This window comes from Salmo salar, chromosome ssa13, assembly GCF_905237065.1.
Source record: "Salmo salar chromosome ssa13, Ssal_v3.1, whole genome shotgun sequence".
NCBI lineage: Eukaryota > Metazoa > Chordata > Actinopteri > Salmoniformes > Salmonidae > Salmo > Salmo salar.
In genome coordinates this window covers 2277954-2298759 of record NC_059454.1, presented here as the reverse complement: position 1 = coordinate 2298759, position 20806 = coordinate 2277954, and the positions used below count along the sequence as shown (strand labels likewise).

The following is a 20806-nucleotide window of genomic DNA, read 5'->3' as shown; positions in this document are numbered from 1 at the left end:
CCACTGGTAATCTAACGCCTCAGACCACTGGTAATCTAACGCCTCAGACCACTGGTAATCTAACGCCTCAGACCACTGGTAATCTAACGCCTCAGACCACTGGTAATCTAACGCCTCAGACCACTGGTAATCTAACGCCTCAGACCACTGGTAATCTAACGCCTCAGACCACTGGTAATCTAACGCCTCAGACCACTGGTAATCTAACGCCTCAGACCACTGGTAATCTAACGCCTCAGACCACTGGTAATCTAACGCCTCAGACCACTGGTAATCTAACGCCTCAGACCACTGGTAATCTAACGGCCTCAGACCACTGGTAATCTAACGCCTCAGACCACTGGTAATCTAACGCCTCAGACCACTGGTAATCTAACGCCTCAGACCACTGGTAATCTAACGCCTCAGACCACTGGTAATCTAACGCCTCAGACCACTGGTAATCTAACGCCTCAGACCACTGGTAATCTAACGCCTCAGACCACTGGTAATCTAACGCGCCCTCAGACCACTGGTAATCTAACGCCTCAGACCACTGGTAATCTAACGGCCTCAGACCACTGGTAATCTAACGCTGCCTCAGACCACTGGTAATCTAACGCCTCAGACCACTGGTAATCTAACGCCTCAGACCACTGGTAATCTAACGCCTCAGACCACTGGTAATCTAACGCCTCAGACCACTGGTAATCTAACGCCTCAGACCACTGGTAATCTAACGCCCTCAGACCACTGGTAATCTAACGCCTCAGACCACTGGTAATCTAACGCCTCAGACCACTGGTAATCTAACGCCTCAGACCACTGGTAATCTAACGCCTCAGACCACTGGTAATCTAACGCCTCAGACCACTGGTAATCTAACGCCTCAGACCACTGGTAATCTAACGCCTCAGACCACTGGTAATCTAACGCCTCAGACCACTGGTAATCTAACGCCTCAGACCACTGGTAATCTAACGCCTCAGACCACTGGTAATCTAACGCCTCAGACCACTGGTAATCTAACGCCTCAGACCACTGGTAATCTAACGCCTCAGACCACTGGTAATCTAACGCCTCAGACCACTGGTAATCTAACGCCTCAGACCACTGGTAATCTAACGCCTCAGACCACTGGTAATCTAACGCCTCAGACCACTGGTAATCTAACGCCTCAGACCACTGGTAATCTAACGCCTCAGACCACTGGTAATCTAACGCCGCCCTCAGACCACTGGTAATCTAACGCCTCAGACCACTGGTAATCTAACGCCTCAGACCACTGGTAATCTAACGCCTCAGACCACTGGTAATCTAACGCCTCAGACCACTGGTAATCTAACGCCTCAGACCACTGGTAATCTAACACCTCAGACCACTGGTAATCTAACGCCTCAGACCACTGGTAATCTAACGCCTCAGACCACTGGTAATCTAACGCCCCTCAGACCACTGGTAATCTAACGCCTCAGACCACTGGTAATCTAACGCCTCAGACCACTGGTAATCTAACGCCTCAGACCACTGGTAATCTAACGCCTCAGACCACTGGTAATCTAACGCCCTCAGACCACTGGTAATCTAACGCCTCAGACCACTGGTAATCTAACGCCTCAGACCACTGGTAATCTAACGCCCTCAGACCACTGGTAATCTAACGCCTCAGACCGCTGGTAATCTAACGCCTGCCCTCAGACCACTGGTAATCTAACGCCTCAGACCACTGGTAATCTAACGCCTCAGACCACTGGTAATCTAACGCCTCAGACCACTGGTAATCTAACGCCTCAGACCACTGGTAATCTAACGCCTCAGACCACTGGTAATCTAACGCCTCAGACCACTGGTAATCTAACGCCTCAGACCACTGGTAATCTAACGCCTCAGACCACTGGTAATCTAACGCCTCAGACCACTGGTAATCTAACGCCTCAGACCACTGGTAATCTAACGCCTCAGACCACTGGTAATCTAACGCCTCAGACCACTGGTAATCTAACGCCTGCCCTCAGACCACTGGTAATCTAACGCCTCAGACCACTGGTAATCTAACTCCTCAGACCACTGGTAATCTAACGCCTCAGACCACTGGTAATCTAACGGCCTCAGACCACTGGTAATCTAACGCCTCAGACCACTGGTAATCTAACGCCTCAGACCACTGGTAATCTAACGCCTCAGACCACTGGTAATCTAACGCCTCAGACCACTGGTAATCTAACGCCTCAGACCACTGGTAATCTAACGCCTCAGACCACTGGTAATCTAACGCCTCAGACCACTGGTAATCTAACGCCTCAGACCACTGGTAATCTAACGCCTCAGACCACTGGTAATCTAACGCCTCAGACCACTGGTAATCTAACGCCTCAGACCACTGGTAATCTAACGCCTCAGACCACTGGTAATCTAACGCCTCAGACCACTGGTAATCTAACGCCTCAGACCACTGGTAATCTAACGCCTCAGACCACTGGTAATCTAACGCCTCAGACCACTGGTAATCTAACGCGCCTCAGACCACTGGTAATCTAACGCCTCAGACCACTGGTAATCTAACGCCTCAGACCACTGGTAATCTAACGCCTCAGACCACTGGTAATCTAACGCCTCAGACCACTGGTAATCTAACGCCTCAGACCACTGGTAATCTAACGCCTCAGACCACTGGTAATCTAACGCCTCAGACCGCTGGTAATCTAACCGCCCTCAGACCACTGGTAATCTAACGCCTCAGACCACTGGTAATCTAACGCCTCAGACCACTGGTAATCTAACGCCTCAGACCACTGGTAATCTAACGCCTCAGACCACTGGTAATCTAACGCCTCAGACCACTGGTAATCTAACGCCTCAGACCACTGGTAATCTAACGCCTCAGACCACTGGTAATCTAACGCCTCAGACCACTGGTAATCTAACGCCTCAGACCACTGGTAATCTAACGCCTCAGACCACTGGTAATCTAACGCCTCAGACCACTGGTAATCTAACGCCTCAGACCACTGGTAATCTAACGCCTCAGACCACTGGTAATCTAACGCCTCAGACCACTGGTAATCTAACGCCTCAGACCACTGGTAATCTAACGCCTCAGACCATTGGTAATCTAACGCCAGCCCTCAGACCACTGGTAATCTAACTCCTCAGACCACTGGTAATCTAACTCCTCAGACCACTGGTAATCTAACGCCTCAGACCACTGGTAATCTAACGCCTCAGACCACTGGTAATCTAACGCCTCAGACCACTGGTAATCTAACGCCTCAGACCACTGGTAATCTAACGCCTCAGACCACTGGTAATCTAACGCCTCAGACCACTGGTAATCTAACGCCTCAGACCACTGGTAATCTAACGCCTCAGACCACTGGTAATCTAACGCCTCAGACCACTGGTAATCTAACGCCTGCCCTCAGACCACTGGTAATCTAACGCCTCAGACCGCTGGTAATCTAACGCCTCAGACCACTGGTAATCTAACGCCTCAGACCACTGGTAATCTAACGCCTCAGACCACTGGTAATCTAACCGCCTCAGACCACTGGTAATCTAACGCCTCAGACCACTGGTAATCTAACGCCTCAGACCACTGGTAATCTAACGCCTCAGACCACTGGTAATCTAACGCCTCAGACCACTGGTAATCTAACGCCTCAGACCACTGGTAATCTAACGCCTCAGACCACTGGTAATCTAACGCCTCAGACCACTGGTAATCTAACGCCTCAGACCACTGGTAATCTAACGCCTCAGACCACTGGTAATCTAACGCCTCAGACCACTGGTAATCTAACGCCTCAGACCACTGGTAATCTAACGCCTCAGACCACTGGTAATCTAACGCCTCAGACCACTGGTAATCTAACGCCTCAGACCACTGGTAATCTAACGCCTCAGACCACTGGTAATCTAACGCCTCAGACCACTGGTAATCTAACGCCTCAGACCACTGGTAATCTAACGCCTCAGACCACTGGTAATCTAACGCCTCAGACCACTGGTAATCTAACGCCTCAGACCACTGGTAATCTAACGCCTCAGACCACTGGTAATCTAACCGCCTCAGACCACTGGTAATCTAACGCCTCAGACCACTGGTAATCTAACGCCTCAGACCACTGGTAATCTAACGCCTCAGACCACTGGTAATCTAACGCCTCAGACCGCTGGTAATCTAACGCCTCAGACCGCTGGTAATCTAACCCTGCCCTCAGACCACTGGTAATCTAACGCCTCAGACCACTGGTAATCTAACGCCTCAGACCACTGGTAATCTAACGCCCTCAGACCACTGGTAATCTAACGCCTCAGACCGCTGGTAATCTAACGCCTCAGACCACTGGTAATCTAACGCCTCAGACCACTGGTAATCTAACGTGCCCTCAGACCACTGGTAATCTAACGCCTCAGACCACTGGTAATCTAACGCCCTCAGACCACTGGTAATCTAACGCCTCAGACCACTGGTAATCTAACGCCTCAGACCACTGGTAATCTAACGCCTCAGACCACTGGTAATCTAACGCCTCAGACCACTGGTAATCTAACGCCTCAGACCACTGGTAATCTAACGCCTCAGACCACTGGTAATCTAACGCCGCCTCAGACCACTGGTAATCTAACGCCTGCCTCAGACCACTGGTAATCTAACGCCTCAGACCACTGGTAATCTAACGCCTCAGACCACTGGTAATCTAACGCCTCAGACCACTGGTAATCTAACGCCTCAGACCACTGGTAATCTAACGCCTCAGACCACTGGTAATCTAACGCCTCAGACCACTGGTAATCTAACGCCGCCCTCAGACCACTGGTAATCTAACGCCTCAGACCACTGGTAATCTAACGCCTCAGACCACTGGTAATCTAACGCCTCAGACCACTGGTAATCTAACGCCTCAGACCACTGGTAATCTAACGCCTCAGACCACTGGTAATCTAACGCCTCAGACCACTGGTAATCTAACGCCTCAGACCACTGGTAATCTAACGCCTCAGACCACTGGTAATCTAACGCCTCAGACCACTGGTAATCTAACGCCTCAGACCACTGGTAATCTAACGCCTGAGACCACTGGTAATCTAACGCCTCAGACCGCTGGTAATCTAACGCCTCAGACCACTGGTAATCTAACGCCTCAGACCACTGGTAATCTAACGCCTTGCCTCAGACCACTGGTAATCTAACGCCTCAGACCACTGGTAATCTAACGCCTCAGACCACTGGTAATCTAACGCCTCAGACCACTGGTAATCTAACGCCTCAGACCACTGGTAATCTAACGCCTGCCCTCAGACCACTGGTAATCTAACGCCTCAGACCACTGGTAATCTAACGCCTCAGACCACTGGTAATCTAACGCCTCAGACCACTGGTAATCTAACGCCTCAGACCACTGGTAATCTAACGCCTGCCCTCAGACCACTGGTAATCTAACGCCTCAGACCACTGGTAATCTAACGCCTCAGACCACTGGTAATCTAACGCCTCAGACCACTGGTAATCTAACGCCTCAGACCACTGGTAATCTAACGCCTGCCCTCAGACCACTGGTAATCTAACGCCTCAGACCACTGGTAATCTAACGCCTCAGACCACTGGTAATCTAACGCCTCAGACCACTGGTAATCTAACGCCTCAGACCACTGGTAATCTAACGCCTCAGACCACTGGTAATCTAACGCCGCCCTCAGACCACTGGTAATCTAACGCCTCAGACCACTGGTAATCTAACGCCTCAGACCACTGGTAATCTAACGCCTCAGACCACTGGTAATCTAACGCCTCAGACCACTGGTAATCTAACGCCTCAGACCACTGGTAATCTAACGCCTCAGACCACTGGTAATCTAACGCCTCAGACCACTGGTAATCTAACGCCTCAGACCACTGGTAATCTAACGCCTCAGACCACTGGTAATCTAACGCCTCAGACCACTGGTAATCTAACGCCTCAGACCACTGGTAATCTAACGCCTCAGACCACTGGTAATCTAACGCCTCAGACCACTGGTAATCTAACGCCTCAGACCACTGGTAATCTAACGCCTCAGACCGCTGGTAATCTAACGCCTCAGACCACTGGTAATCTAACGCCTCAGACCACTGGTAATCTAACGCCTCAGACCACTGGTAATCTAACGCCTCAGACCACTGGTAATCTAACGCCTCAGACCACTGGTAATCTAACGTGCCCTCAGACCACTGGTAATCTAACGCCTCAGACCACTGGTAATCTAACGCCTCAGACCACTGGTAATCTAACGCCTCAGACCACTGGTAATCTAACGCCTCAGACCACTGGTAATCTAACGCCCCTCAGACCACTGGTAATCTAACGCCTCAGACCACTGGTAATCTAACGCCTCAGACCACTGGTAATCTAACGCCTCAGACCACTGGTAATCTAACGCCTCAGACCACTGGTAATCTAACGCGCCCTCAGACCACTGGTAATCTAACGCCTCAGACCACTGGTAATCTAACTCCTCAGACCACTGGTAATCTAACGCCTCAGACCACTGGTAATCTAACGCCTCAGACCACTGGTAATCTAACGCCTCAGACCACTGGTAATCTAACGCCTGCCCTCAGATCACTGGTAATCTAACGCCTCAGACCACTGGTAATCTAACGCCTCAGACCACTGGTAATCTAACGCCTCAGACCACTGGTAATCTAACGCCTCAGACCACTGGTAATCTAACGCCTCAGACCACTGGTAATCTAACGCCTCAGACCACTGGTAATCTAACGCCTCAGACCACTGGTAATCTAACGCCTCAGACCACTGGTAATCTAACGCCTCAGACCACTGGTAATCTAACGCCTCAGACCGCTGGTAATCTAACGCCTCAGACCACTGGTAATCTAACGCCTCAGACCACTGGTAATCTAACGCCTCAGACCACTGGTAATCTAACGCCTCAGACCACTGGTAATCTAACGCCTCAGACCACTGGTAATCTAACGCCTCAGACCGCTGGTAATCTAACGCCTCAGACCACTGGTAATCTAACGCCTCAGACCACTGGTAATCTAACGCCTGAGACCACTGGTAATCTAACGCCTCAGACCGCTGGTAATCTAACGCCTCAGACCACTGGTAATCTAACGCCTCAGACCACTGGTAATCTAACGCCTCAGACCACTGGTAATCTAACGCCTCAGACCACTGGTAATCTAACGCCTCAGACCACTGGTAATCTAACGCCTCAGACCACTGGTAATCTATCGCCTCAGACCACTGGTAATCTAACGCCACAGACCACTGGTAATCTAACGCCTCAGACCACTGGTAATCTAACGCCTCAGACCACTGGTAATCTAACACCTCAGACCACTGGTAATCTAACGCCTCAGACCACTGGTAATCTAACGCCTCAGACCGCTGGTAATCTAACGCCTGCCCTCAGACCACTGGTAATCTAACGCCTCAGACCACTGGTAATCTAACGCCTCAGACCACTGGTAATCTAACGCCTCAGACCTCTGGTAATCTAACGCCTCAGACCACTGGTAATCTAACGCCTCAGACCACTGGTAATCTAACGCCTGCCCTCAGATCACTGGTAATCTAAAGCCTCAGACCACTGGTAATCTAACGCCTCAGACCACTGGTAATCTAACGCCTCAGACCACTGGTAATCTAACGCCTCAGACCACTGGTAATCTAACGCCTCAGACCACTGGTAATCTAACGCCTCAGACCACTGGTAATCTAACGCCTCAGACCACTGGTAATCTAACGCCTCAGACCACTGGTAATCTATCGCCTCAGACCACTGGTAATCTAACGCCACAGACCACTGGTAATCTAACGCCTCAGACCACTGGTAATCTAACGCCTCAGACCACTGGTAATCTAACACCTCAGACCACTGGTAATCTAACGCCTCAGACCACTGGAAATCTAACGCTTCAGACCGCTGGTAATCTAACGCCTGCCCTCAGACCACTGGTAATCTAACTCCTCAGACCACTGGTAATCTAACGCCTCAGACCTCTGGTAATCTAACGCCTCAGACCTCTGGTAATCTAACGCCTCAGACCACTGGTAATCTAACGCCTCAGACCACTGGTAATCTAACGCCTGCCCTCAGATCACTGGTAATCTAAAGCCTCAGACCACTGGTAATCTAACGCCTCAGACCACTGGTAATCTAACGCCTCAGACCACTGGTAATCTAACGCCTCAGACCACTGGTAATCTAACGCCTCAGACCACTGGTAATCTAACGCCTCAGACCACTGGTAATCTAACGCCTCAGACCACTGGTAATCTAACGCCTCAGACCACTGGTAATCTAACGCCTCAGACCACTGGTAATCTAACGCCTGCCCTCAGATCACTGGTAATCTAACGCCTCAGACCACTGGTAATCTAACGCCTCAGACCACTGGTAATCTAACGCCTCAGACCACTGGTAATCTATCGCCTCAGACCACTGGTAATCTAACGCCACAGACCACTGGTAATCTAACGCCTCAGACCACTGGTAATCTAACACCTCAGACCACTGGTAATCTAACGCCTCAGACCACTGGTAATCTAACGCCTCAGACCACTGGTAATCTAACGCCTCAGACCACTGGTAATCTAACGCCTCAGACCACTGGTAATCTAACGCCTCAGACAACTGGTAATCTATCGCCTCAGACCACTGGTAATCTAACGCCACAGACCACTGGTAATCTAACGCCTCAGACCACTGGTAATCTAACGCCTCAGACCACTGGTAATCTAACGCCTCAGACCACTGGTAATCTAACACCTCAGACCACTGGTAATCTAACGCCTCAGACCACTGGTAATCTAACGCTTCAGACCACTGGTAACCTAACGCCTGCCCTCAGACCACTGGTAATCTAACGCCTCAGACCACTGGTAATCTAACGCCTGCCCTCAGACCACTGGTAATCTAACGCCTGCCCTCAGACCACTGGTAATCTAACGCCTCAGACCACTGGTAATCTAACGCCTGCCCTCAGACCACTGGTAATCTAACTCCTCAGACCACTGGTAATCTAACTCCTCAGACCACTGGTAATCTAACGCCTCAGACCACTGGTAATCTAACGCCTCAGACCACTGGTAATCTAACGCCTCAGACCACTGGTAATCTAACGCCTCAGACCACTGGTAATCTAACGCCTCAGACCACTGGTAATCTAACGCCTCAGACCACTGGTAATCTAACGCCTGCCCTCAGATCACTGGTAATCTAACGCCTCAGACCACTGGTAATCTAACGCCTCAGACCACTGGTAATCTAACGCCTCAGACCACTGGTAATCTATCGCCTCAGACCACTGGTAATCTAACGCCACAGACCACTGGTAATCTAACGCCTCATACCACTGGTAATCTAACGCCTCAGACCACTGGTAATCTAACACCTCAACCACTGGTAATCTAACACCTCAACCACTGGTAATCTAACGCCTCAGACCACTGGTAATCTAACGCCTCAGACCACTGGTAATCTAACGCCTCAGACCACTGGTAATCTATCGCCTCAGACCACTGGTAATCTAACGCCACAGACCACTGGTAATCTAACGCCTCAGACCACTGGTAATCTAACGCCTCAGACCACTGGTAATCTAACGCCTCAGACCACTGGTAATCTAACGCCTGCCCTCAGATCACTGGTAATCTAACGCCTCAGACCACTGGTAATCTAACGCCTCAGACCACTGGTAATCTAACGCCTCAGACCACTGGTAATCTATCGCCTCAGACCACTGGTAATCTAACGCCACATACCACTGGTAATCTAACGCCTCAGACCACTGGTAATCTTACACCTCAGACCACTGGTAATCTAACGCCTCAGACCACTGGTAATCTAACGCCTCAGACCACTGGTAATCTAACGCCTCAGACCACTGGTAATCTAATGCCTCAGACCACTGGTAATCTAACGCCTCAGACCACTGGTAATCTATCGCCTCAGACCACTGGTAATCTAACGCCACAGACCACTGGTAATCTAACACCTCAGACCACTGGTAATCTAACGCCTCAGACCACTGGTAATCTAACGCCTCAGACCACTGGTAATCTAACACCTCAGACCACTGGTAATCTAACGCCTCAGACCACTGGTAATCTAACGCCTCAGACCACTGGTAACCTAACGCCTGCCCTCAGACCACTGGTAATCTAACGCCTCAGACCACTGGTAATCTAACGCCTCAGACCACTGGTAATCTAACGCCTGCCCTCAGACCACTGGTAATCTAACGCCTGCCCTCAGACCACTGGTAATCTAACGCCTCAGACCACTGGTAATCTAACGCCTGCCCTCAGACCACTGGTAATCTAACTCCTCAGACCACTGGTAATCTAACTCCTCAGACTACTGGTAATCTAACGCCTCAGACCACTGGTAATCTAACGCCTCAGACCACTGGTAATCTAACGCCTCAGACCACTGGTAATCTAACGCCTCAGACCACTGGTAATCTAACGCCTCAGACCACTGGTAATCTAACGCCTCAGACCGCTGGTAATCTAACGCCTCAGACCACTGGTAATCTAACGCCTCAGACCACTGGTAATCTAACGCCTCAGACCACTGGTAATCTAACACCTCAGACCACTGGTAATCTAACGCCTCAGACCACTGGTAATCTAACGCCTCAGACCGCTGGTAATCTAACGCCTGCCCTCAGACCACTGGTAATCTAACGCCTCAGACCACTGGTAATCTAACGCTTCAGACCACTGGTAATCTAACGCCTGAGACCACTGGTAATCTAACGCCTCAGACCGCTGGTAATCTAACGCCTCAGACCACTGGTAATCTAACGCCTCAGACCACTGGTAATCTAACGCCTCAGACCACTGGTAATCTAACGCCTCAGACCACTGGTAATCTAACGCCTCAGACCACTGGTAATCTAACCCTGTGTTTCCTGTCTCTCTGTGTATTTATCCCTGTGTTTCCTGTCTCTCTGTGTATTTATCCCTGTGTTTCCTGTCTCTCTGTGTATTTATCCCTGTGTTTCCTGTCTCTCTCTGTGTATTTATCCCTGTGTTTCCTGTCTCTCTCTGTGTATTTATCCCTGTGTTTCCTGTCACTCAGTGTATTTATCCCTGTGTTTCCTGTCTCTCTCTGTGTATTTATCCCTGTTTCCTGTCTCTCAGTGTATTTATCCCTGTTTTTCCTGTCTCTCAGTGTATTCATCCCTGTGTTTCCTGTCTCTCTGTGTATTTATCCCTGTGTTTCCTGTCTCTCTGTGTATTTATCCCTGTGTTTCCTGTCTCTCAGTGTATTTATCCCTGTGTTTCCTGTCTCTCAGTGCCAGGTTGTCTTGTATGTTTAGTCAAGTCAACCAGCATGTTTCTCCCCGTACTCCTTTTGCTATTCTCTTTTTGATTGTCTTCCTGGGTTTGACCCCTGCCTTTTCCCGGACTACTCCTGTGACTGTATCTGTGTCTCGCCTTGTGTCACGATACAATGATGTGCCAAATATGTGATTTAGTTCCATGTTTACTGGGTAAGCATTAAAATAAGCCGCCTCTATATTTGCAGCTGTAGGTGGTAATATCGCTCTTAGTCTATCAGCTGACTGATCCTTCATCAGTATTGCAGAAAATCAATAAAACTGATCTGAGAGCAGTGCCTCATTTCTTTGGATCTTATCAGGATCGATGCTATGCCTCGACGACGCACTTAGCGACCGTTCTCTTCACGTGGTGTTTTTGAAAACGCAGTGTTACTTCATCACCGTTATAGGAAAGATGCTCATCATTAAAACGCTCATAAGTTCCATCGCTATTGGGAAACCGGGCACAGAACAGACGAGACCAGAGAAAAACAGAACAGACCAGAACAGACCAGAACAGACCAGAACAGACCAGAACAGACCAGAACAGAGCAGACCAGAACAGACCAGAACAGAACAGAGCAGACGAGACCAGAGAAAAACAGACCAGAACAGACCAGAACAGACCAGAGCAGATGAGACCAGAGAAAAACAGAACAGACCAGAACAGACGAGACCAGAGAAAAACAGAACAGACCAGAACAGAGCAGAACAGACCAGAACAGACGAGACCAGAGAAAAACAGAACAGACCAGAACAGACCAGAACAGACGAGACCAGAGAAAAACAGAACAGACCAGAACAGACCAGAACAGACCAGAACAGACGAGACCAGAGAAAAACAGAACAGACCAGAACAGACCAGAACAGACGAGACCAGAGAAAAACAGAACAGACCAGAACAGACCAGAACAGACCAGAACAGACGAGACCAGAGAAAAACAGAACAGACCAGAACAGACCAGAACAGACGAGACCAGAGAAAAACAGAACAGACCAGAACAGAACAGACGGGATGAATGTAATAATAAACCACCAGTGTGGCCGGCTGTGAAAATACTAGTCCTGAATTAGCTGGCTGTATAGTACAGTGGGCTTTTACTAGTCCTGTATTAGCTGTCCGATATAGTACACTAGGCCTTTACTAGTCCTGTATTAGCTGGCTGTATAGTACACTGGGCCTTTGCTAGTCCTGTATTAGCTGACCGATATAGTACACTGGGCCTTTACTAGTCCTGTATTAGCTGGCTGTATAGTACACTGGGCCTTTACTAGTCCTGTATTAGCTGGCTGTATAGTACACTGGGCCTTTACTAGTCCTGTATTAGCTGACTGTATAGTACACTGGGCCTTTACTAGTCCTGTATTAGCTGGCTGTATAGTACACTGGGCCTTTACTAGTCCTGTATTAGCTGGCTGTATAGTACACTGGGCCTTTACTAGTCCTGTATTAGCTGACCGATTTAGCCATCTTACTCACAGCTCCTGGATGATGAAGTACTCTTTCCGCGTCTCGAAAGTGTCGATCAGTTGGAGGATGTTTGGATGGTTGACCCTGGAACAGCCAAGACAAGGCGGCATTCAGACACAGTTTTATATTAAACAAGTGTTACTGTGAGTCCCAAATGGCACCCTATTCCTTATATAGGGTCCTGCTCAGAAGAAGTGCATTATACAGGGAATAGGATGCCATTTGGGACGAACAACCAGCGGAAGAGAGATTCAGGCACAGAAACAGGAAACAGTGGAGGAGAGATTCAGACACAGGAACCAGCGAAGGAGAGATTCAGACACAGGAACCAGCGGAGGAGAGATTCAGACACAGAAACAGGAACCAGAGGAGGAGAGATTCAGATACATGAACCAGTGGAGGAGAGATTCAGACACAGGAACCAGTGGAGGAGAGATTCAGACACAGAAACCAGCGGAGGAGAGATTCAAATACAGAAACAGGAACCAGAGGAGGAGAGATTCAGACACAGAAACAGGTACCAGTGGAGGAGAGATTCAGACACAGGAACAGGAACCAGTGGAGGAGAGATTCAGATACAGGAACCAGAGGAGGAGAGATTCAGACACAGGAACAGGAACCAGCGGAGGAGAGATTCAGACACAGAAACCAGTGGAGAAGAGATTCAGACACAGGAACCAGCGAAGGAGAGATTCAGACACAGGAACCAGCGGAGGAGAGATTCAGACACAGAAACAGGAACCAGAGGAGGTGAGATTGAGATACAGGAACCAGTGGAGGAGAGATTCAGACACAGGAACCAGTGGAGGAGAGATTCAGACACAGAAACCAGCGGAGGAGAGATTCAGACACAGAAACAGGAACCAGTGGAGGAGAGATTCAGACACAGAAACAGGAACCAGTGGAGGAGAGATTCAGACACAGGAACAGGAACCAGCAGAGGAGAGATTCAGACACAGAAACAGGAACCAGTGGAGGAGAGATTCAGACACAGAAACAGGAACCAGCGGAGGAGAGATTCAGACACAGGAACCAGTGGAGGAGAGATTCAGACACAGAAACAGGAACCAGTGGAGGAGAGATTCAGACACAGAAACAGGAACCAGCGGAGGAGAGATTCAGACACAGGAACCAGTGGAGGAGAGATTCAGAAACAGGAACCAGAGGAGGAGAGATTCAGACACAGGATCCAGCGGAGGAGAGATTCAGGCACAGAAACAGTAAACAGTGGAGGAGAGATTCAGACACAGGAACAGGAACCAGTGGAGGAGAGATTCAGACACAGGAACCAGTGGAGGAGAGATTCAGACACAGGAACAGGAAACAGTGGAGGAGAGATTCAGACACAGAAACAGGAACCAGAGGAGGAGAGATTCAGACACAGGAACAGGAACCAGCAGAGGAGAGATTCAGACACAGAAACAGGAACCAGTGGAGGAGAGATTCAGACACAGGAACCAGTGGAGGAGAGATTCAGACACAGAAACAGAAACCAGTGGAGGAGAGATTCAGACACAGGAACAGAAACCAGTGGAGGAGAGATTCAGACACAGGAACAGGAACCAGCAGAGGAGAGATTCAGACACAGAAACAGGAACCAGTGGAGGAGAGATTCAGACACAGGAACCAGCGGAGGAGAGATTCAGATACAGGAACAGGAACCAGTGGAGGAGAGATTCAGACACAGACACAGGAACCAGTGGAGGAGAGATTCAGACACAGAAACCAGCGGAGGAGAGATTCAGATACAGGAACAGGAACCAGTGGAGGAGAGATTCAGACACAGAAACCAGTGGAGGAGAGATTCAGACACAGGAACAGGAACCAGCAGAGGAGAGATTCAGACACAGAAACAGGAACCAGTGGAGGAGAGATTCAGACACAGGAACCAGCGGAGGAGAGATTCAGATACAGGAACAGGAACCAGTGGAGGAGAGATTCAGACACAGGAACAGGAACCAGTGGAGGAGAGATTCAGACACAGGAACAGGAAACAGTGGAGGAGAGATTCAGACACAGAAACAGGAACCAGAGGAGGAGAGATACAGACACAGGAACAGGAACCAGCAGAGGAGAGATTCAGACACAGGAACAGGAACCAGCGGAGGAGAGATTCAGACACAGGAACCAGTGGAGGAGAGATTCAGACACAGAAACAGAAACCAGTGGAGGAGAGATTCAGACACAGGAACAGGAACCAGCAGAGGAGAGATTCAGACACAGAAAAAGGAACCAGTGGAGGAGAGATTCAGACACAGGAACCAGCGGAGGAGAGATTCAGATACAGGAACAGGAACCAGTGGAGGAGAGATTCAGACACAGGAACAGGAACCAGTGGAGGAGAGATTCAGACACAGGAACCAGCGGAGGAGAGATTCAGACACAGAAACAGGAACCAGTGGAGGAGAGATTCAGACACAGAAACAGGAACCAGTGGAGGAGAGATTCAGACACAGAAACAGGAACCAGTGGAGGAGAGATTCAGACACAGGAACAAGTGGAGGAGAGATTCATACACAGGAACAGGAACGAGCGGAGGAGAGATTCAGATACAGAAACCAGTGGAGGAGAGATTCAGACACAGGAACAGGAACCAGAGGAGGAGAGATTCAGACACAGAAACAGGAACCAGCGGAGGAGAGATTCAGACACAGAAACAGGTCTTAAACTGAACTCTTGTCTGCTGTCTGAAACGTTCTTTCTTTTTGAAATAGTGTCTGATTTAGACCTGCGAGACCAGGGTTACATCCTAAATGGGACCACATTCCCTATATAGTGCACTACTTTTGACTAGGGCCCATAGGGAATAGGGTGCCATTTGGGATGCATACTAAAACTCTATTCCTGGTTTTAGTCCCCCTAGCCAGTAAACAACTAGTCAATGATATTAACTACAGTACGTCCTAGAGGCCTGCAGCTGGTTTTAGCTCGCCTAGCCAGTAAACAACTAGTCATTCCATATGATTTCAATCACTTTCTGACTGTACCCATTTTGATTTGAACGAAACCTGCCATAGGTGTTTGCCCATGGTAGAAGTGGTCAGAAAGTCACTTTTTGGACTTTAATCCCAACTCATTCAAATTAAATCAAATGTTATTGGTCACGTACACATATTTTGCAGATGTTATCACGGGTGTAGCTAAATGCTTCTGTTTCTAGCTTCAACAGTGTAGTCATACCTAACAATACAAAACAATACACTGCTTCCTTGGGAACAGGCCCCGATCCCCGTGATCTGCGTGAAGAGGAGCCGGAGAAAGAGGGGCCGAAGGTCGGGCTGCCTTCTGAGAATTCGTAGGCAATCGAATAAACCCCCATTTCCCTCCATTCTGCTAGCAAACGTGCAATCTTTGGAGAATAAAATCGACGAGTTACGCGGAAGATTAAACTACCAACGGGACATTAAAGACTGTAACATCTTATGCTTCACGGAGTCGTGGCTGAACGACGACATGAATGACATACAGCTGGCTGGTTATACGCTGTATCGGCAGGATAGAACAGCGGCGTCTGGTAAGACAAGGGTCTACGGTCCACATTGTGTGTCGATTGAGGGAACTTAAAAAATAATAATACTTTTTTTTAGAACAAGGCAGTAACGTAACAAAATGTGGAAAATGTCAAGGGGTCTGAATACTTTCCGAATGCACTGTACATATGAAGTGGGTAAAATAGTATGTAAACATAATTGTTCAATGACTATGTACATAGAACAGCTGTCTCTAAAGTGCAGGGTTAAGTACCGGGTGGTAGCCGGATAGTAACAAAAAAGTTCAGGGTAGGGTAGTATTGAACAGTCTGATGACCTGGAGATAAAAGCTGTTTTTCAGTCGCTCGGTCCCAGCTTTGATGCACCTGTACTGTCTCCGCCTTCTAGATGGTCGCAGGGTGAACAGGCAGTGGCTTGGGTGATCCTTGATGATCTTCTTGGCCTTCCTGTGACACCGGGTGCAGTAGGTGTCCTGGAGGGCAGGCGGTGGGCCCCCAGTGATGCATTGGGCTGACCGCACCACCCTCTGGAGAGCCTTGCGGTTGTGGATGGTGCAGTTGCCGTACCAGGTGGTGATACAGCACAGGGTGCCTTCAATAGTGAATCTGTAGAAGTTTGTGAGGGTCTTAGGGGCCAAGCCAAATTTCTTCAGCCTCCTGAGGTAGGATGGACCATTTAAGATTGTCAGTCATGTGTACACCGAGGAACTTGAAGATTGTCCCCCTGTCGATGTGGATGGGGGAGTGCTCCCTCTGCTGTCTCCTGAAGACCTCACTTCGTCGTTGTCGGTAATCAAGCCTACCACTGTTATGTTGTCTGCAAACTTGATGATTGAGTTGGAAAAGTGTGAGGCCATGCAGTCATAGTGTTGAAGGCTGAGCTGTAGTCGATAAACAGCATTCTTACATAGGTATTCCTCTTTTCCAGATGGGATAGGGCAGTGTGCAGGCGATTGTATTGTCTGTGGATCTATTGGAGCTGTAAGCAAATTGAAGTGGGTCTAGGGTGTCAGGTAAGGTGGAGGTGATATGATCCTTAACTAGCCCCTCAAAGCACTTCATGATGACAGAAGTGAGTGCTATGGGGCGGTAGTCATTTAGTTCAGTTACCTTTGCTTTTTTGGGTACAGGAACAATGGTGGACATCTTGAAGGAAGTGGGGACAGCAGACTGGGATAGGGAAAGATTGAATATTGTTACAGGCTTTGGTTTTTCCAATTATGTTTTGAGGTCGACTTTGACACGTATAGCTTGTTTGCACCGATTGGTGCCACCTCATTAGTGGGAAGGTGTTTCACCTGTGCTGGCCCAGGTGCTGTTTAACGGTGGTTGTTCCATTGCTCCAGTTGTCTTGATAGATGCAGAGGGTTAACACCTTTAGTTGACGCTCCCTATTTAGAGTTCAATATCAACAATCCTTTATCTGATTTCGTTTTGCTAGTGGGTGCTCATGATGGGTGTCCTTTCAAATCAAATCAAATGTATTTATATAGCCCTTCTTACATCAGCCGATATCTCAAAGTGCTGTACAGAAACCCAGCCTAAAACCCCCAAACAGCAAGCAATGCAGATGTAGAAAGCACGGTGGCTAGGAAAAACTCTCTAGAAAGGCCAAAACCTAGGAAGAAACCTAGAGAGGAACCAGGCTATGAGGTTCCAGTTGTTGTTGCTAGTCAACTGTCAGTGGACACCCCCCATGAGTGTCTTTCAGAACCCCTCCTAAAACCCCATGAGTGTCTTTCAGAACCCCTTCTAAAACCCCATGAGTGTCTTTCAGAACCCCTCCTAAAACCCCATGAGTGTCTTTCAGAACCCCTGCTAAAACCCCATGAGTGTCTTTCAGAACCCCTTCTAAACCCCCATGAGTGTCTTTCAGAACCCCTGCTAAAACCCCATGAGTGTCTTTCAGAACCCCTCGTAAAACCCCATGAGTGTCTTTCAGAACCCCTCCTAAAACCCCATGAGTGTCTTTCAGAACCCCCCCTAAAACCCCATGAGTGTCTTTCAGAACCCCTCCTAAAACCCCATGAGTGTCTTTCAGAACCCCTCCTAAAACCCCATGTATGTCTTTCAGAACCCCTCCTAAAACCCCATGAGTGTCTTTCAGAACCCCTCCTAAAACCCCATGAGTGTCTTTCAGAACCCCTTCTAAAACCCCATGAGTGTCTTTCAGAACCCCTTCTAAAACCCCATGAGTGTCTTTTAGAACCCCTCCTAAAACCCCACCTGTTTCACTTTGGTTGTTGGTCAGTGACATTTTGTTAGTTCCCTGGGGAATGTAACAATATATCTGTAAACATATCCGTAAAAAACACTCCAGCCAGCTGGTCTGCACATGCTCTGACACGGTTAGGGATGCCGTCTTGGCCGGCAGCCATGCGAGGGTTAACACACTTAAATGTCTTACGTACGTCAGCCACGGAGAACGAGAGCGGCGGTGGCCTGCATTGACAGCACTGTGTTTTCCTCGAAGAGGGCGAAGAAGGTGTTTAGCTTGTCCTGGAGCAAAGCGTTGGTGTCCACGACATGGCTGGTTTTCCCTTTATAATTATTGTCTCGAGTCACTGCCACATATGCCTCGTGTCTGAGCCGTTGTATTGTGACTCCACTTTGTCTCTGTACTGACGATTTGCCCTTTTGATTGCCTTACGGAGGGCATGGCTGGACTCTGTACTAGTCCATGTTCCCAGTCAACTTACCGTCATTAAATGTGGTTGCTTGCACTTTCAGTTTTGTGCGAATGCTGCCTTCTATCCACAGTTTCTGGTTTGGATAAGTTCTAATCATCACAGTGGGAACAACATCCTCTATCCACTTCCTGATGAACCCAGTCACAGTAGGAACAACATCCTCTATCCACTTCCTGATGAACCCAGTCACAGTGGGAACAACATCCTCTATCCACTTCCTGATGAACCCAGTCACAGTGGGAACAACATCCTCTATCCACTTCCTGATGAACCCAGTCACAGTGGGAACAACATCCTCTATCCACTTCCTGATGAACCCAGTCACAGTGGGAACAACATCCTCTATCCACTTCCTGATGAACCCAGTCACAGTAGGAACAACATCCTCTATCCACTTCCTGATGAACCCCGTCAAAGTAGGAACAACATCCTCTATCCACTTCCTGATGAACCCCGTCACAGTAGGAACAACATCCTCTATCCACTTCCTGATGAACCCCATCACAGTAGGAACAACATCCTCTATCTGATGAATCCAGTCACAGTGGGAACAACATCCTCTATGCACTTCCTGATTAACTCAGTCACCGAGTCCGTCAACACGTCAATGTAATTCTCAGATGCAACGCAGAACTTTTATTCCAGAAATCATAAAATGGTTTGACAACCCTGTTCGTAAGCTTTCAAATTATTTCAAACTCAACCATTTATCTACTTTCCAGTAATGTAGACATGGATGTCTCATGGTATTGTGGGGTCAATCAGTCATTATCTCCAACAAAATGGGTCAACTTTGAGCACCTCTTATCTCCTTAAAGTTTTGAAAAAAGTCACTTTTTGACCACTTCCACCTGTAGAAAAGGTTTCGTACAAATCAAAAGGGGTGCACACAGGGCCTGCCGAGTGGCTGTGCCACTAGAGATCCTGATTCAAGTCCAGGCTCTGTCGCAGCCGGCCGCGACCGGGAGACCCATGAAGCGGTGCACAATTTTCCCAGCGTCGTCCGGGTTAGGGGAGGGTTTGTCCGGCAGGGATGTTCTTGTTCCATCGTGCTCTAGTGACTCCTGTGGCGGGCCGGGCGCAAGTCATGCTGACATGATCGCCAGGTATACGGTGTTTGGTTTCCGGGTTAAACGTCTGACTTCCGGGTTAAGCCGGCATTGTGTCAAGAAGCAGTGTTGGCTTGGTTGGGTTGTGTTTCGGAGGATGCACCGCTTTCAACCTTCGCTTTTCCATACGAGTCCATACGGAAGTTGCAGCGATGGAACAAGACTGTAACTACCAATTCGATACCACGAATTTGGAGGGAGAATTTTTTGTTGTTGTAAGAAAAAGAAAAAAAATGGGGTGCACACAGAAAGTGACTGAAAACATATGGAAGTACCCTGCAGTGACTACTGGTTTGTTCCTATAAATTAAGACCTGGAAAACTACGTTTTTGTCATCATTGTAGAAAACTGAGAAGCAAAAACTGTCAGACACTGTGGGCCTCAGTAGCCTCAGGGATAGCATTACATGTTCTGTTATTAGCTGCTACAATTTCAACTTATACTCAGATAAAGTACAGGAGGAAAGAATGATTTAAACAGAGAGCGGGTCTGTCGCTCTGTACATCAAGGGATCACGTACATTTTGAGGATCAGGATTTCATTCTTGGCAGCCTTGCGTACTTTCCTACCGTCCTTCTTGAGAAACTTCTTACAGACAAATACCTTGTTGGTCTGTCTGTCTTTAGCCATACACAGCTCACAGAACTCCTTCCTGCAGACAGGGAGCGGGGAGAGGGAGGGACGAGAGGGAGAAGAGAGAAGGTAGAGAGTGAAGAGAGAGGG

General features: G+C 48.7%; 1 protein-coding gene across 1 annotated transcript in view; it reads right to left on the bottom strand.

Moving 5' to 3' along the window:
- LOC106566306 (mucin-19) overlaps positions 1–20806 on the bottom strand; it is a 285875-nt gene that overhangs the window by 160078 nt on the left and 104991 nt on the right. The window contains 2 exon segments of the mRNA XM_045692717.1: positions 12804–12878; positions 20604–20735. Coding sequence (XP_045548673.1) covers positions 12804–12878; positions 20604–20735 — 207 coding nt within the window.